This window comes from Pan paniscus, chromosome 9, assembly GCF_029289425.2.
Source record: "Pan paniscus chromosome 9, NHGRI_mPanPan1-v2.0_pri, whole genome shotgun sequence".
Taxonomy (NCBI): Eukaryota; Metazoa; Chordata; class Mammalia; order Primates; family Hominidae; genus Pan; species Pan paniscus.
The window spans coordinates 95,418,496-95,433,321 of NC_073258.2; the positions used below are offsets into that span (position 1 = coordinate 95,418,496).

Here is a 14,826-nt window from a genome sequence, read left to right on the forward strand (position 1 = left end):
TGCTGCACCCATTAACTCGTCATTTACATTAGGTATATCTCCTAATACTATCCCTCCCCCCTTCCCCCACCCCACGACAGGCCCTGGTGTGTGATGTTCCCCACCCTGCGTCCAAGTGTTCTCATTGTTTAATTCCCACCTATAAGTGAGAACATGCGGTGTTTGGTTTTCTGTCCTTGGGATAGTTTGCTCAGAATGACGGTTTCTAGCTTCATCCATGTCTCTACAAAGGACATGAACTCATCCTTTTTTATGGCAGCATAGTATTCTATGGTGTATATGTGCCACATTTTCTTAATCCAGTCTATCATTGTTGGACATTTGGGTTGGTTCCAAGTCTTTGCTATTGTGAATAGTGCCACAATAAACATACGTGTGCATGTATCTTTATAGTAGCATGACTTAAAATCTTTTGGGTATATATCCAGTAATGGGATGGCTGGGTCAAATGGTATTTCTAGTTCTAGATCCTTGAGGAATTGCCACACTGTCTTCCAAAACGGTTGAACTAGTGTACAGTCCCACCAACAGTGTAAAAGTGTTCCTATATTTCCCCACATCCTCTCCAGCACCTGTGGTTTCCTGACTTTTTAATGATCGCCATTCTAACTGGTGTGAGATGGTATCTCATTGTGGTTTTCATTTGCATTTCTCTGATGGCCAGTGATGATGAGCATTTTTCCATGTGCCTGTTGGCTGCATAAATGTCTTCTTTTGAGAAGTCTCTGTTCATATCCTTTGCCCACTTTTTGATGGGGTTGTTTGATTTTTTCTTGTAAATTTGTTTAAGTTCTTTGTAGATTCTGGATAGTAGCCCTTTGTCAGATGGGTAGATTGCAAAAATTTTCTCCCATTCTGTAGGTTGCCTCTTCACTCTGATGGTAGTTTCTTTTGCTGTGCAGAAGCTCTTTAGTTTAATTAGATCCCATTTGTCAATTTTGGCTTTTGTTGCCATTGCTTTTGGTGTTTTAGACATGAAGTCCTTGCCCATGCCTATGTCCTGAATGGTATTGCCTGGGTTTTCTTCTAGGGTTTTTATGGTTTTAGGTCTAACATTTAAGTCTTTAATCCATCTTGAATTAATTTTTGTGTGAGGTGTAGGGAAGGGATCCAGTTTCAGCTTTCTACATATGGCTAGCCAGTTTTCCCAGCACCACTTATTAAATAGGGAATCCTTTCCCCATTTCTTGTTAATGTCAGGTTTGTCAAAGATCAGATGGTTGTAGATGTGTGGTGTTATTTCTGAGGACTCTGTTCTGTTCCATTGATCTATATCTCTGTTTTGGTACCAGTACCATGCTGTTTTGGTTACTGTAGCCTTGTAGTATAATTTGAAGTCAGGGAGCGTGATGCTGCCAGCTTTGTTCTTTTGGCTTAGGATTGTCTTGGCAATGTGGGTTCTTTTTTGGTTCCATATGAACTATAAAGTAGTTTTTTCCAATTCTGTGAAGAAAGTCATTGGTAGCTTGATGGGGATGGCATTGAATCTATAAATTACTTTGGGCAGTATGGCCGTTTTCACGATATTGATTCTTCCTATCCATGAGCGTGGAATGTTCTTCCATCTGTTTGTATCCTCTTTTATTTCGTTGAGCAGTGGTTTGTAGTTCTCCTTGAAGAGGTCATTCACATCCCTGTAAGTTGGATTCCTAGGTATTTTATTCCCTTTGAAGGAATTGTGAATGGGAGTTCACTCATGATTTGGCTCTCTGTTTGTTATTGGTGTGTAGGAATGCTTGCGATTTTTGCACATTGATTTTGTGGCCTGAGACTTTGCTGAAGTTGCTTATCAGCTTAAGGACATTTTGGGCTGAGACGATGGGGTGTTCTAGATATACAGTCATGTCATCTGCAAACAGAGACAATTTGACTTCCTCTTTTCCTAATTGAATACCCTTTATTTCTTTCTCCTGCCTGATTGCCCTGGCCAGAACTTCCAACACTATGTTGAATAGGAGTGGTGAGAGAGGGCATCTCTGTCTTGTGCCAGTTTTCAAAGGGAATGCTTCCAGTTTTTGCCCCTTCAGTATGATATTGGCTGTGGGTTTGTCATAGATAGCTCTTATTATTTTGAGATATGTCCCATCAATACCTAATTTATTGAGAGTTTTTAGCATGAAGGCCTGTTGAATTCTGTTGAAGGCCTTTTCTGCATCTATTGAGATAATCATGTGGTTTTTGCCTTTGGTTCTGTTTATGTGATGGATGACGTTTATTGATTTGCGTGTGTTGAACCAGCCTTGCATCCCAGGAATGAAGCCAACTTGATCGTGGTGGATAAGCTTTTTGATATGCGCACATTGTTATGAACAGTGAATGATGAAAATCCTTCATCCTTGGAGGGAAAATTGGAGTTTTATTTATTTATCTTAAAATATATATAACATAAAATTTACCATTTAAATTACTTTTAAATGTGCAGTCTTGGGAGATGAACTTCATTTATTTTGTTGTGCAATCATCACCACCATCCAACTTTAGATCTTTTTTCACCGTGCAAAATGGAAACTCTGTACTCATTAATTAATTACTCCCATTCCCCCCTCCCTCCAGCTGCTGGTAACTGCCATACTATGGTAGCTTGAATTTTCAGAAACCACCTAACATCTTTTGAAACCACGAGCAATGGCTTATATGGACAATTTAGTGAGGGTAATAGAATTCTAGAAATTCATATTACTTTGCAGTAACATTTTGTATTTTTATAAAGTTATTTTCAACATGCCAGAAAGTCAGCATCTCCCGTACTAATTTAAACAGAAAATACTCATTTGGAAACAGATTTTAATTTCATGTTTTCTAGAAGCTGTCAGTAAGTGATATGCCCTGAGGTGAAACACTGGCTTTTATTCTTAGGGGGAATGACCTAGAATAAAAACTGATGGCAATGTTCTGGGCAATTTCTCTTCTTTTCTTTGGGAAATGTCAGATTCATCTTCTTTCTGGGCAGAAGTTGCTGAGGACAGAAGTTAGTCTGTAATCCTTCAGGGTGTTACACAAGAGCTAACGGCAGGAGAGCTGCCCTCCCTAAATAGGTATGGAGAAGGGAATGGGGAGGGAGGGCTTTCTCCTTAGCCAAGAAGTGAAAGTCTACAATATTACAAGGGCAAGAACTAACTCAAGATCTGTTTTTGTTTTCGTGAGACAGGGTCTCGCCCTGTCGCCCAGGCTGGAGTGCGGGCGTGACCATGGCTCACTGCTACCCCCACCTTCTGGGCTTAAGTGATCCTCCCACCTCAGCCCAGGCACATGTCACCACGCCCAGCTGATTTTTTGTGTTTTTGGTAGAGACAGGGTTTCAACACGTTGCCCAGGCTGGTCTCTAACTCCTGAGCTCAAGCGATCCGCCCGCCATGACCTCCTAAAGTGCTGGGACTACAGGCATGAGTCACGACATCTGGCCAGGATCTGTTATTTTTAACAAAACGTTCTGTGTTTTCTTCACAATTTTCCGTTTTTAGGCTGAAGACTTCTGTAATAGTCATGAATGGTTTCAGCAATATGGGCAAACTGTATTCAAAACCACAAGTTTGGATTGCAATGCATTTTTGACATAGTAGTTGCAAACAGTATCACTAGAATGAAATATTAGCTGTTACCACATTCTCTTCATGTTTTAGATAAATATGGGATATCTTCTGGTGATGCTGGAAGTACCTTCATGGAAAGAGGTGTGAAAAACAAACAGGACTTTATGGATTTGAGTATCTGTACCAGAGAAAAATTGGCACATGTGAGAAATTGTAAAACAGGTACCCAGTTTTATGTTACTTACTTTTTTAATGTTACCAAATCTTGCTTAAGGACTTCCAAATTCTAGGTCTAAAATAAATAAGTTCATATGTTTGCTTAACAGATATTTACCGATCGTCTTCTATGTTCAAGGCACTGTTAGACGCTTTAATTTTCTAGCCTTAATTTTCTCTTTTATTAATAGAAATAATATCTTCCCCCAAATGACATCTCACTTTTGGAAAAGATTTTCTTCATATACTGGGGTGGGAGTTAAAAAGATGTTTCATTTCTTTCCCAACATGGGAAGTAATAATCTTTCTGGACTTCAGCTGTAAAAAGAAAGACATAACCTATTTGGGGGATTCTTTACCCAGATTCCAGGCTCACCCATAAAATTGCATGCAAATTGTCAGTATATGTATCTTCTGGGAAGTAGGTCTATTGTTTTCATTGGATTCTCAAAAGTCTTTGTGGCCACCTCACGAAAGTTAAAACTCACTGATGCGGATCAGTGTTTTCCAAACTTTTTGAACCAAAATAAGAAACATATTATTATCCAGCATACACACACTGTCCACACACAATTGAAGCAAAAGTTTCATGAAACAATGCATCTCTTCCTTTCTGTTTTATTCTGGACTTTTCATTAAACATGCGATTCACCTCACCTGATTTCATAACTGCAGCACTAATGGGACCCAGCTGCCGTTTGAAAACTATCATATGTAGACGATCTTGAAGGGTCTTTCTGGCTCTGACAGTCTAGGTTGACTACTCTTTATTTATATGAGCAGCTAAAATATGTTGCTTTGCCATTTCCTCAGGATCTGGGAGAACAAAAGAGATCTGTTATTTAACTAAAATAGCACGGACATTTCTTGCTCCTACCAGATATATACCCCAGGTTGAAGCTGAGGAAATACTGAAGCACAGCTGATACCTTGTATTCCTCACCACCTTGGAGTCTCTGGGTTGCTTTCCTCCATGAGAAAAGCAAAATAGCATCTATTCTATATCATTCTTTTCTTTTCTTTTTTTGGAGACAGCGTCTCACTCTGTTGCCCAGGCTGGAGTGTAATGGTGCGATCTTGGTTCACTGCAGCCTCTGCCTTCCAGGTTCAAGCGATTCTCGTGCCTTAGCCTCCCTAGTAGCTGGAATTACAGGCGTGGGCCACCATGCCCAGTTAATTTTTGTATTTTTTGTAGAGACAGGGTCTTGCCAGGTTGGCCAGGCTGGTCTCGAACTCCTGGCCTCAAGCAATCCACCAGCCTTGGCCTCCCAAACTGCTGAGATTACAGGTGTGAGCCACCGTGCCCAGCCTCTATATCATTCTTTTCTATAAGACCAAAACTGGATGATTCTCTATAAGGGGAAGTGAGAAGAACCTCCTTTGTACCCTCCTGGATTCTACCCTGGGGGGAGCTTACACCATCCTGATCACTAACTGACTATATCGTGGCCATCTCTGATTTTGTCCTATAGACTTTTAAGATGTGAATAAAAATGTCTGTAAGGGGCTGGAAGTCCCGGAAGCACACATGGCCTCCATGTGTCTGCAGAAAACAGAAGCCCAGAAACCCTGTCTGTTTTCACGTCGGAAAAATGACAGTTCCTTCCTCTCTCCCCAGCCTTCCCCTTAATCTCTGAGGGTCTTCTCTGAGATTGTTTGGTCTAACCACTGATATAACTTTTTCAGAATTTTCAGAAATATGATTAACTTTTGATTATCTGGATTTCCCAGAGGTTGGGGGTTGTATATTCATAGTAAGAACCAGACTGTTTCTTTATAATATGAGAGCAGTATAATTTCAGAGCAGCATCTGAAAATATTACTTGAGCCGATTTGAATTGCAGAGAAGGAGAGCGGGAAGGCAAGCTTTGAAAGGTGTCCTGGAATGGTTGAGTTCAGACGCTTGTCGTCTCACAAGGACAGGAATGTCAGTGTCTGCTCGTATGTTCTTAAGAGACCTGTTTCATGCATGATCCCATTTTAGCTCCCAAAGGTGTTATTAGGCTGCAAGTTTTAGGATTTATCCTGTGTCACTGTGCAAAAATCCTTGCTTTAAAGCAACTACTATGCATAGGCAAATACATTTTTAAATGGTGTGATTAACATTAACATGATGTGATTTCCTGATTAAAAAATTGTTTTTTGTTTGTCTTCTTCAGGTTCCAGTGGAATACCTGTGAAACTGGTTACAAACCTCTTTAACTTAGATTTTCCCCAAGACTGGCAGCTATACCAGTACCATGTGACATATATTCCAGATTTAGCATCTAGAAGGCTGAGAATTGCTTTACTTTATAGTCATAGTGAACTTTCCAACAAAGCAAAAGCATTCGACGGTGCCGTCCTTTTTCTGTCACAAAAGCTAGAAGAAAAGGTATAGTATGACTAGTTTTTTTACTGTATATGTGGGTGTGTGTTTATTATATGTGTATACACACACACATATATATGCATATGCAAGGAGATTCCAAAAGGTTTGTGGAAAAATAGAATTAAAAGGTAAGAATTTAAAAAACTACCTTTCTTACCAAGAGTTTTACCAAGGTCAAGACACTTTTATAAGCAATGATATCAGCCATTTAGTCCATCTCTAGAGAACTAAGGGTCCTGGGAATTTAACCACATCAGTGCAGTCTTTTTTAGCTTATTAACGAAAGAAAAATGGGTGCCCTTTACAGATATTTTAAGATTATAAAACAAAAAAGTCAGAAGGAGCCAAATCAGCAGTAAAGTGTATGCCTAATGATTTCCCATTGAAACTTTTGCAAACTTACCCTTGCTTGTTGAGAAGAATGAGTAGAAGCATTGTTGTGGTGCTCTCCAGGGAAGCTTTCCTGGCCATTTTTCTGCTCAAGCTTTGGCAAAGTTTCTCAAAACACTTTCGTAATAAGCGGATGTTACCATTCTTTGGCCCTCCAGAAAGTCAACAAGCAGAATGCCTTGAGCATCTCGAGAAACTATTGCCATGACCTTTGCTCTTGATGGGTTGGCTTTTCCTTTGACTGGACCACTTCCACCTCTCGGTAGCGATTGCTCTGATTGTGCTTTGTCTTCAGGATCGTACTGGTAAAGCCAGGTTTCATCTCCTCTTACAATTTTTTGAAGAAATGCTTCAGGATCTTAATACCATTTATTTAAAATTTTTATTGACGGCTCTGCTCTTATCTGCAGCTGATCTGAATGCAATGAATTTGGCAAGCGTTGAATGGAAAGTTTGCTCAACTTTAATTTTTTAGTCAGAATTGTATAAGCTAAACAAATTGAGATGTCTGTGGTGTTGGCTATTGTTTCTGCTATTAATCTTTGGTCTTCTCAATTAGGGCATGAACAAGATGAATGTTTTTTCCTTGCAAATCTGTATAGATGATCTGCAGCAGGCTTCATCTTCAACATTGTCTCATCCCTTCTTAAGATGAGTTATCCATTCGTAAACTGCTGATTTCTTTGGGGCATTGTTCCCATAAACTTTTCATTATACATCAGTGATTTTGCCATTCTTCTACCCAAGTATCGCCAAAAATTTGATGTCTGTTCTGGCTTCAATCTTAGCAGAATTCATATTGCTCTGACAGGGGCCCTTTTCAAATTGAGGTCTTATTCTTAGTGTCTCACACTGGATCCTGTTAGTATGAGTTTATTTTGGTGCAAAATTTTTGAAATCCATGTATAGTTTTTTCATAATACATATTTTCCATGAACTTTTTGAGGTCTCCTCATATATACTTACATATTTAAGAGATTAGTTGATTTTCATGACAATTGGAATGAGTGAATCACTCCTTTCCTTTTTCCTGTTCCCTTGCCTGAGAGCTAAAAAAAGACTTCCTAATTAAGATTTCACTAGTAATTGATTTCTTAATTATGAAGCTGGTGGTCTGGTATTTTTAAAATAAGAGCTGTAAGTGTCCTTGAAATTGGCACCTTAAAAAATAATTCCCAAAGTAGGCAAGACTAAGAAACACCATTTGGCCTATGGCTTCAGAACTTTTAATTAATTCTACCTTTTTTTGCTCCTGCACCCTTGTGCCTGTATGTCCAAATAATTTTACATCAATTTTTGATTCTAGAATTGCCGTTTATTTAACTACTTGCTCGATCATAAGAAATTATGAGTTATTTATATCAATTTTTAAAGTTTTTTTAATGCAACCATTGGAAATAGCTATTGTGTATTTCATATTCCTTTATCCACCTTTTTACACATTTGACATCTTCAGTCCTAAAATAAAGATGGTATGGATGTTTTTAACATATGTTTTGTTCTAAAACAATGTTACAATTATTACAAGAAAAAAAGAACCAATTTCTGTGTGAAAAACTAAAACAGAGCATTGGATTAAAATTTTATGCTTCTATCCCTTAGAAATCTTAGTCCCTTAGTTCAGCTGTTTGTTTGCAGAGTTTGGTACCAATAGCTTAGATTTAAATTTTTAGACTCTAGGTAAGTCTTTGTGAATTTCCTCATGAAATGTGTTTCTTAGCACTCTTGGGCCTTTTGCCTTTTATGAGACCCTGAGATCTATAGGAGCTGCTTGAGTGATTGTTGCATTGGATATGGAACATTAAAATTATACCATATGATTAAATTTAATGGCTTAGAAAATCTAGATCTGTAAATTAAGAAACATTTTTATTCACCATAATTTTTTATTGATTCTTCAATTCTTTGTCCTATGACCAGATGTTGATAGCACGCTAATATGGCTTCTCATACTTAAATGATATATTTTAAATCTGTTGTTACCATTAAAAATGTTCTTGTAGATACATTTCTAGCACTAGTTTAGAAATTTAGATATGTTGAAATTATTAAATACTACCCTTGAAGTGTCCAGCTTACTTCCATTGTACCTAAACAGAATGAAGAACGTATACGCTACAAATGCTAAGAATATGTTACTGCTACTCATTTCTCATTCAAAATGAGCATGTAGTATGTGTCAAACACCTTTCTGTTGCTGGGAATGGAGCCTAATAAGGGGACAAGTGAGAAAATAGACCATAAAAACATGGTGTGACAAATCAGGCCTGTTTATTTTATTTCGCAGATATAGGGGATACTAGGTTTAAACAGAATAGTGTTGTCTTATTTCTTATAAACATATGACCTGTCACCCAGTTACAGTGCAAAAGAAAGTGTCCTAATGAAGATACTGCTACTCTCACCTTTTTATTCTGATCTTGGTATTGACTGAGGCTTAATTCTGCATCCTCATCATCCCCTACACATGTCCTAGGATGCTTATTTAAGTTGAAACATCTCAGCCACTAGTTGACGCAATGAACTCCTAGGAGTTCCAGGATTCCTGTTCAGCTGCCTCCGAGCCTTCCACTGTCCAGGCCCTATCTGTGCACCTGCAGCCAGACTGGTGTTGCTATTCATGTCCACATCTATTTGCCACTCTCATATACCTATAAAGAGCCTACTCTGAACCTGGCAGGGTGTTGCGACCATGGAGCAAACAAAGATAAATAAAACAGAGTACTTGTTCTCCAAAATTTCAATTTCGAATAAAAGTTCTTTACAAATAAATACTATGTAAGGTAGAATGAAATAAGTGTCATAATAATTAGTATCTTTATTATGCTAGCATTTATTGAGCACTTACTAGGTGTTAAGTACTGTCCTTCTTTGTTCTCCAGGTTATCCTCAACATCTCTCTCTTGAGCAGATCTATACTTTGTGTCCCACAAGTAGCTGCTACCACCACTGCTACTACCAGTTACACCTATCAGATTACATGTGTTGATCACTTACTCTGCCAGGCTTTTTTTTTTTTTTTTTTGAGAAGGAGTTTTGCTCTTGTCGCCCAGGCTGGAGTGCAATGGCATGATCTTGGTTCACTGCAACCTCCACCTCCTGGGTTTCAAGCAATTCTCCTGCCTCAGCCACCTGAGTAGCTGGGATTATAGGCGCCTGCCACCACACCCGGCTAATTTTTGTATTTTTAGTAGAGACGCGGTTTCACCACATTGGACAGGCTGGGCTCAAACTTCTGACCTCAGGTGATCCACCCGCCTCAGCCTCCCAAAGTGCTGGGATTACAGGTGTGAGCCACCACGCCCAGGGGCCTGCCAGGCTCTTTATAGCATGATCTCATTTAATCCTGTCATCACCCTTGGGGCCTAGTGAGGCTAAATATATTGCCCAAGGTTGTCAGAGGGAGCCTGATGAAAGGCAAGATTATTTCTAGCAGGACACTTGAGCGAGAGTGATAGTTCCTTGTTTAGGATTTTGATCAGTGAGGTGGACAATGGGAGATATGGGATTCCTAGGCAGAAGAGGCAAACATGCAATGATGGGAAGTGAGGGCCATATTTTAGAAACTTTTGCTCATTCAGGTTTAGCTAGGAAGGTGTGGAAGTTGTGATTTCAAAGGTAAAGAGAACTTTAAATGTCCTGCCAAGGAATAGAGACTCTTCCATGGATCACTGAAGACGTTGGAGAGCATTTCCATGGCAGCTGTGTTAAATTACAGTTACTCTGATCACATCCTATTGAATGGTTTACAGAAGGAGGTGGGAAGAGTAGTAAAGTGCCACTGAAATAGTGTGGGCAGGGTGTCGAAAGGGCTTGAAAAGAGATACAAAGTGCTGCTATTTATTTGAATTCCTGAGTGCCTGTGCAATGGATGGAAATAAAATCAATGCATTATCTCATTTAATCGTCACAACCCTGTGACTTTAGTTAGACTCAGTACCAGAAAGGTGTTCCACATCACACCAGCTGTAAGAGGCAGAAGACCAGGGTCCATCCAATTCTACATCATGTGCTCTTAAGCACTGTGGTAAATAATGGTATTGGAACAGCTGAGATAGATCAGAGACATTCCTGGTGTAGATACAGTAAGACTTGCCATCTGATTAGATTGTGAATTGAGGAGGAGAAATGAAAGTTTACTCTGAGATTAGCAGCCTGGGGACTGGAGGGTCTGAGGCCCAATAAGAGATGTAGGAAGTGAAGGAGGAGTGGGTGTTTGGTGGGAGAGGTACAAAGGGGGCTGAAGAGTTTGATCTTAGGTGGTTGTTGAAAATGCAGTTCCTGAGACCATCTGCTGCCACCTCCCCTCAACCACTCATCCCAAAGGATTAAGACATCCTTTGTTGTCTTAATCCTTTGTTCCAAAGCTCCTGCAGCAGTTTGAGAGGTGGGCATCCCTTCTGTCTGCCAGAGTTTTCCCCATGTTGATGAGCTCTTTCTATAGCTGTCCACCTCTGATTTCTGTACAATTTTATCTGAAGCAAGAAATTATCTCGATGAAATCTTACATCCCTGTGAAAAGATCAGGTTCTCTTTGTTTCCATGCAGTGACTGGTTCCTGCCTTACATTCTTGATGCAATCTAAAAGTGGTTAAAACCATTCTGTAGCTGTAGAAAGTAGAGGCAGAATACATAAATGCTTGCTAATTAGCTGACTTTATCTAATTGCTTATCCCTTTGAAAAATCCATGATCATTGATTGATATTTATTGACTGATTTGTATATTCCTTTATTTCAAGAACCTATTCTGAGTCCTTTCTGGTTCAAGAAGCCTTAAATTTAGTGGGAGCTGTTATAGAATCATATTCATGTGTTCATTATATTGCTAGAACATTGTTCCAGGTTATAAGGACTCTAGGTTTCTCTAGACCTTTCAGCAATTTATAAAATCAGATTTCTGATCTGTTCTAATTTCCACCACTTATTCCTCTCTCTCCCCATGTTTACTTTCCCTGTCATTTATCCTCTCTCCTTTCTTTCCTTCTCTCTTGTTCTCTACTCTTCTACATTATAAAAAGACTTTGGGAGGCTGTCCTCTGGAATCCATGAACTTGGGATGGGCAGGACAGTCCACTAGTGGGCTTCTGAGTATCAATGAATACCCTGAAAATGGGTACAATTATGTACACTGTTGTGGTGTGTGTATATATATGTGTGTGTGTGTGTGTGAAATTTTATTGAGTAATATCTGTAACTTTTATCAGACTCTCAAAATAATTTGTGACCCATCTCCCTCCCGCTTCCTAGAAAAATCAAGAACCACTGCTCTGGAACTCTCTTTGGACCAAACTTTGAACCATGAGTCTGGCTTTAATTCTCCCTTGAGAAGTTAGAGAGTAGAGAGATGTGTTGTTTTTTTAGGATTGGCAAGATACAGAGAAAAAAAGCCCTCTGAACATAATGTGATGATTAGATTATTACTCATATACTAACACCTGCAGTTTTGTTTTTGTTAATGCATATTACATTGTGATGGCTTTATAAGTGTGCATTCTGCACACTTGGGGATAATTTGTAGGGTGCATATTAAGTACCTCTTTTTCCCAGGTCACAGAGTTGTCAAGTGAAACTCGAAGAGGTGAGACTGTAAAGATGACTATCACCCTGAAGAGGGAGCTGCCATCAAGTTCTCCCGTGTGCATCCAGGTCTTCAATATCATCTTCAGAAAGTAAGGCACTGGAAATGTGAATTTAATTTGGGCTAATGATACCTTTCAGCATAGAGCCTGGGTATTAAAATAATCGACCATTTTGTAGGCAGTGTGCCAGCAGTGACGCCACCGTTAGGGCAATTTCTCAAGTACCTTCTCCTACACGAACAATAATGTGCAATGCAGCCCATTACAGCCACTCAGTGGCACAGACTGTTAATATCCAGTATTGTCCTAAGTTGAGACAAATAATACGGGGATTATTGCTGTCTCACTGGTAGCAGGGAGGGTACCCTTTTCCTTTTCTTCTTTTTCTGTGTCTTTTCCCAGACTTAAAAGTTCATTTAGCAAACTTAGTTAAGTTTGGCTTAATAAACTGAAGAATTTGTTTTTCTCCTAGCGGATTGATTTAGGAAAGAAGATCACTGTCTGCTTTCTGCCCTGGCTCCACCCTCAGCCCATTTCTTTCCCCCACACCTACACGGTTGTAGCTCAGCTCTTCAGTGTTCTGCAGACTGGTCTAAGGATCACATACTCCAGCGTCTTCTTAGGGGTGGAGTGGAGCTCCATAAAAGGCATATTCCCTGGACCTTCACTGAATCTAGTTAGTAAACAGAAGTTCACAGATAGGCCTGAAAATTCACATTTTTAGGATACACTGAAGCTTGAGAACCACTGTTTTACATGCTGCTAGTGTGGATCATTAAGATGATCTGTTAGAAACCTTACAGGCAAGTCCTTTGTTCAACAGTGACCTCTGGAAGGCATGAAGATGGGGAAGTTTGGGGATTTCCTGAGTCGTATGAGCACATCAGGAACTTCCCCCACCCAGATGTCCTAATTCCTAATTCCAGTCAGATGTCTTGTCCAGCACCTTTTGGTCATATTTGAGCCTCAGCTTACTGCATATCAGCTCTTCAGAATCCAGTCTTGCATGCTGACATTTGGAAGATTCTTTCAGTGAGAAAGTTCTTTCACTTGTCTTTTATCTTACTTTACCCTCACTAGAGCACCCCGAGGCAAGTGCTATTAAAATCCTTATTTTTAAGAGAAAGGGGCTTAGGCTCAGTGACATTTGGCAGCCAAAATCACAGTTGGAACTCTTGTTTCCTGACTTGAAACCCCCATGTGGGTCAAATTCCTAAGGTGACCAGGATTACTTGCTGAAGACACAGTCTTGGTCATTTGGCAGTACCTGGGGAGCCTGAGCAGCCTCATTAGAAATAAGATCCTCGGCTGGGCCGGTGGCTCACACCTGTAATCCCAGCACTTTGGGAGGCAGAGGCGGGCAGATCACCTGAGGTCAGGAGTTCGAGACCAGCCTGACCAACATGGAGAAACCTCGTCTCTACCGAAAATACAAAATTAGCCGGGCGTGGTGGCGCTCTTGCCTGTAATCCCAGCTACTGCAGAGGCAGAGGTGGGCAGATCACCTGAGGTCAGGAGTTTGAGACCAGCCTGACCAACGTGAAGAAACCTCGTCTCTACCAAAAATACAAAATTAACCGGGCGTGGTGGCGCTCTTGCCTGTAATCCCAGCTACTGTGGAGGCTGAGGCAAGAGAATCGCTTAACCCGGGAGGCGGAGGTTGCAGTGAGCTGAGATCACGCCATTGCACTCCAGCCTGGGCAACAAGAGCGAACTCCATTTCAAAAAAAGAAAAAGAAATAAGGTCCTCATCCCCAAGTAGGGAAGAGGTCAAAAAGGCCTGCAGGCATGGCTTATCTCACCCCATCCAAGCTAACCAGAATGTTACTACTGCAGCCATCCATAATGGCTAATTGACCACATATTTGTCACTGCAGCTAAACCCAGACAGATAAAAATAATTTCAGTTGTAGTATTCTCAAATATGAAGAAGTGATAGTTCTTTATAGACATTCATATGTATATTTAGTATCTAAACCTTGCAGTCCTGTGAGAATGAGAGGTCTGTATTTCCTATATATTTTTAACATTATGTTCAGTAAGGGTATGAACTTAGAATTACACTGTTACTGACTGATATTTACCAAAAATTCCAAAAAATGTACTTGCAGGATCCTCAAAAAGTTGTCCATGTACCAAATTGGACGGAACTTCTATAATCCTTCAGAGCCAATGGAAATTCCCCAGCACAAGTAGGTTTATTTATATTTTCTGTTACTCCGAAATTATTATAATGTGAGCAACATAATTTATGATGCAATATTATACCATTATGCCTCCTGTGAGAGACTCTGTGATATGAAATGTAATGAATTTTTTATAATTTTCAAGTTTTTTAAATAAAATGGTGCATGTGAACGTGAAGCTAGCAGCTTTGTTTTCTTATATTAGTGTGATAGATAATTATCACAAATCCTAGAAGGAATTCAGAAACTGAATTTTCTGTGTGTAATAAGTAATAATGAAAGCAGGATGAGCTGTATTTTGTTGTTGAAAGGTTGTTAGCACAGCCAGAGTGGTTGACATGAAATCGTCAGGGCAGCGCAGGTCAGAAAGAAAAGCCAACCAAATAACTCTGGTGAAGGATAGAATCCTTATGAACACCTGCAGAATTTCTACCTAAACTGGGAATTCGAGGCTTCAGGGAAAGTGGTCAGCTATGTCTTGAACTGGTTGTTACTTAGCTCTCAAAAATACTGTGGTCAAACTATAGACAGAGAGGCAACTGGTAGCCCAAAT

At 39.8% G+C, this 14,826-nt stretch overlaps 1 protein-coding gene across 1 annotated transcript in view; it reads left to right on the top strand.

Annotated features, from left to right (window-relative positions):
• The window catches only part of PIWIL4 (piwi like RNA-mediated gene silencing 4), a 54,310-nt gene that overhangs the window by 4,156 nt on the left and 35,328 nt on the right, over positions 1-14,826 (top strand). Inside the window, exons 3-6 of the mRNA XM_008953814.4 lie at positions 3,621-3,752; positions 5,906-6,120; positions 12,056-12,177; positions 14,199-14,279. Of these exons, the coding sequence (XP_008952062.3) occupies positions 3,621-3,752; positions 5,906-6,120; positions 12,056-12,177; positions 14,199-14,279 (550 nt within the window). The remainder of the gene's footprint in view (positions 1-3,620; positions 3,753-5,905; positions 6,121-12,055; positions 12,178-14,198; positions 14,280-14,826) is intronic.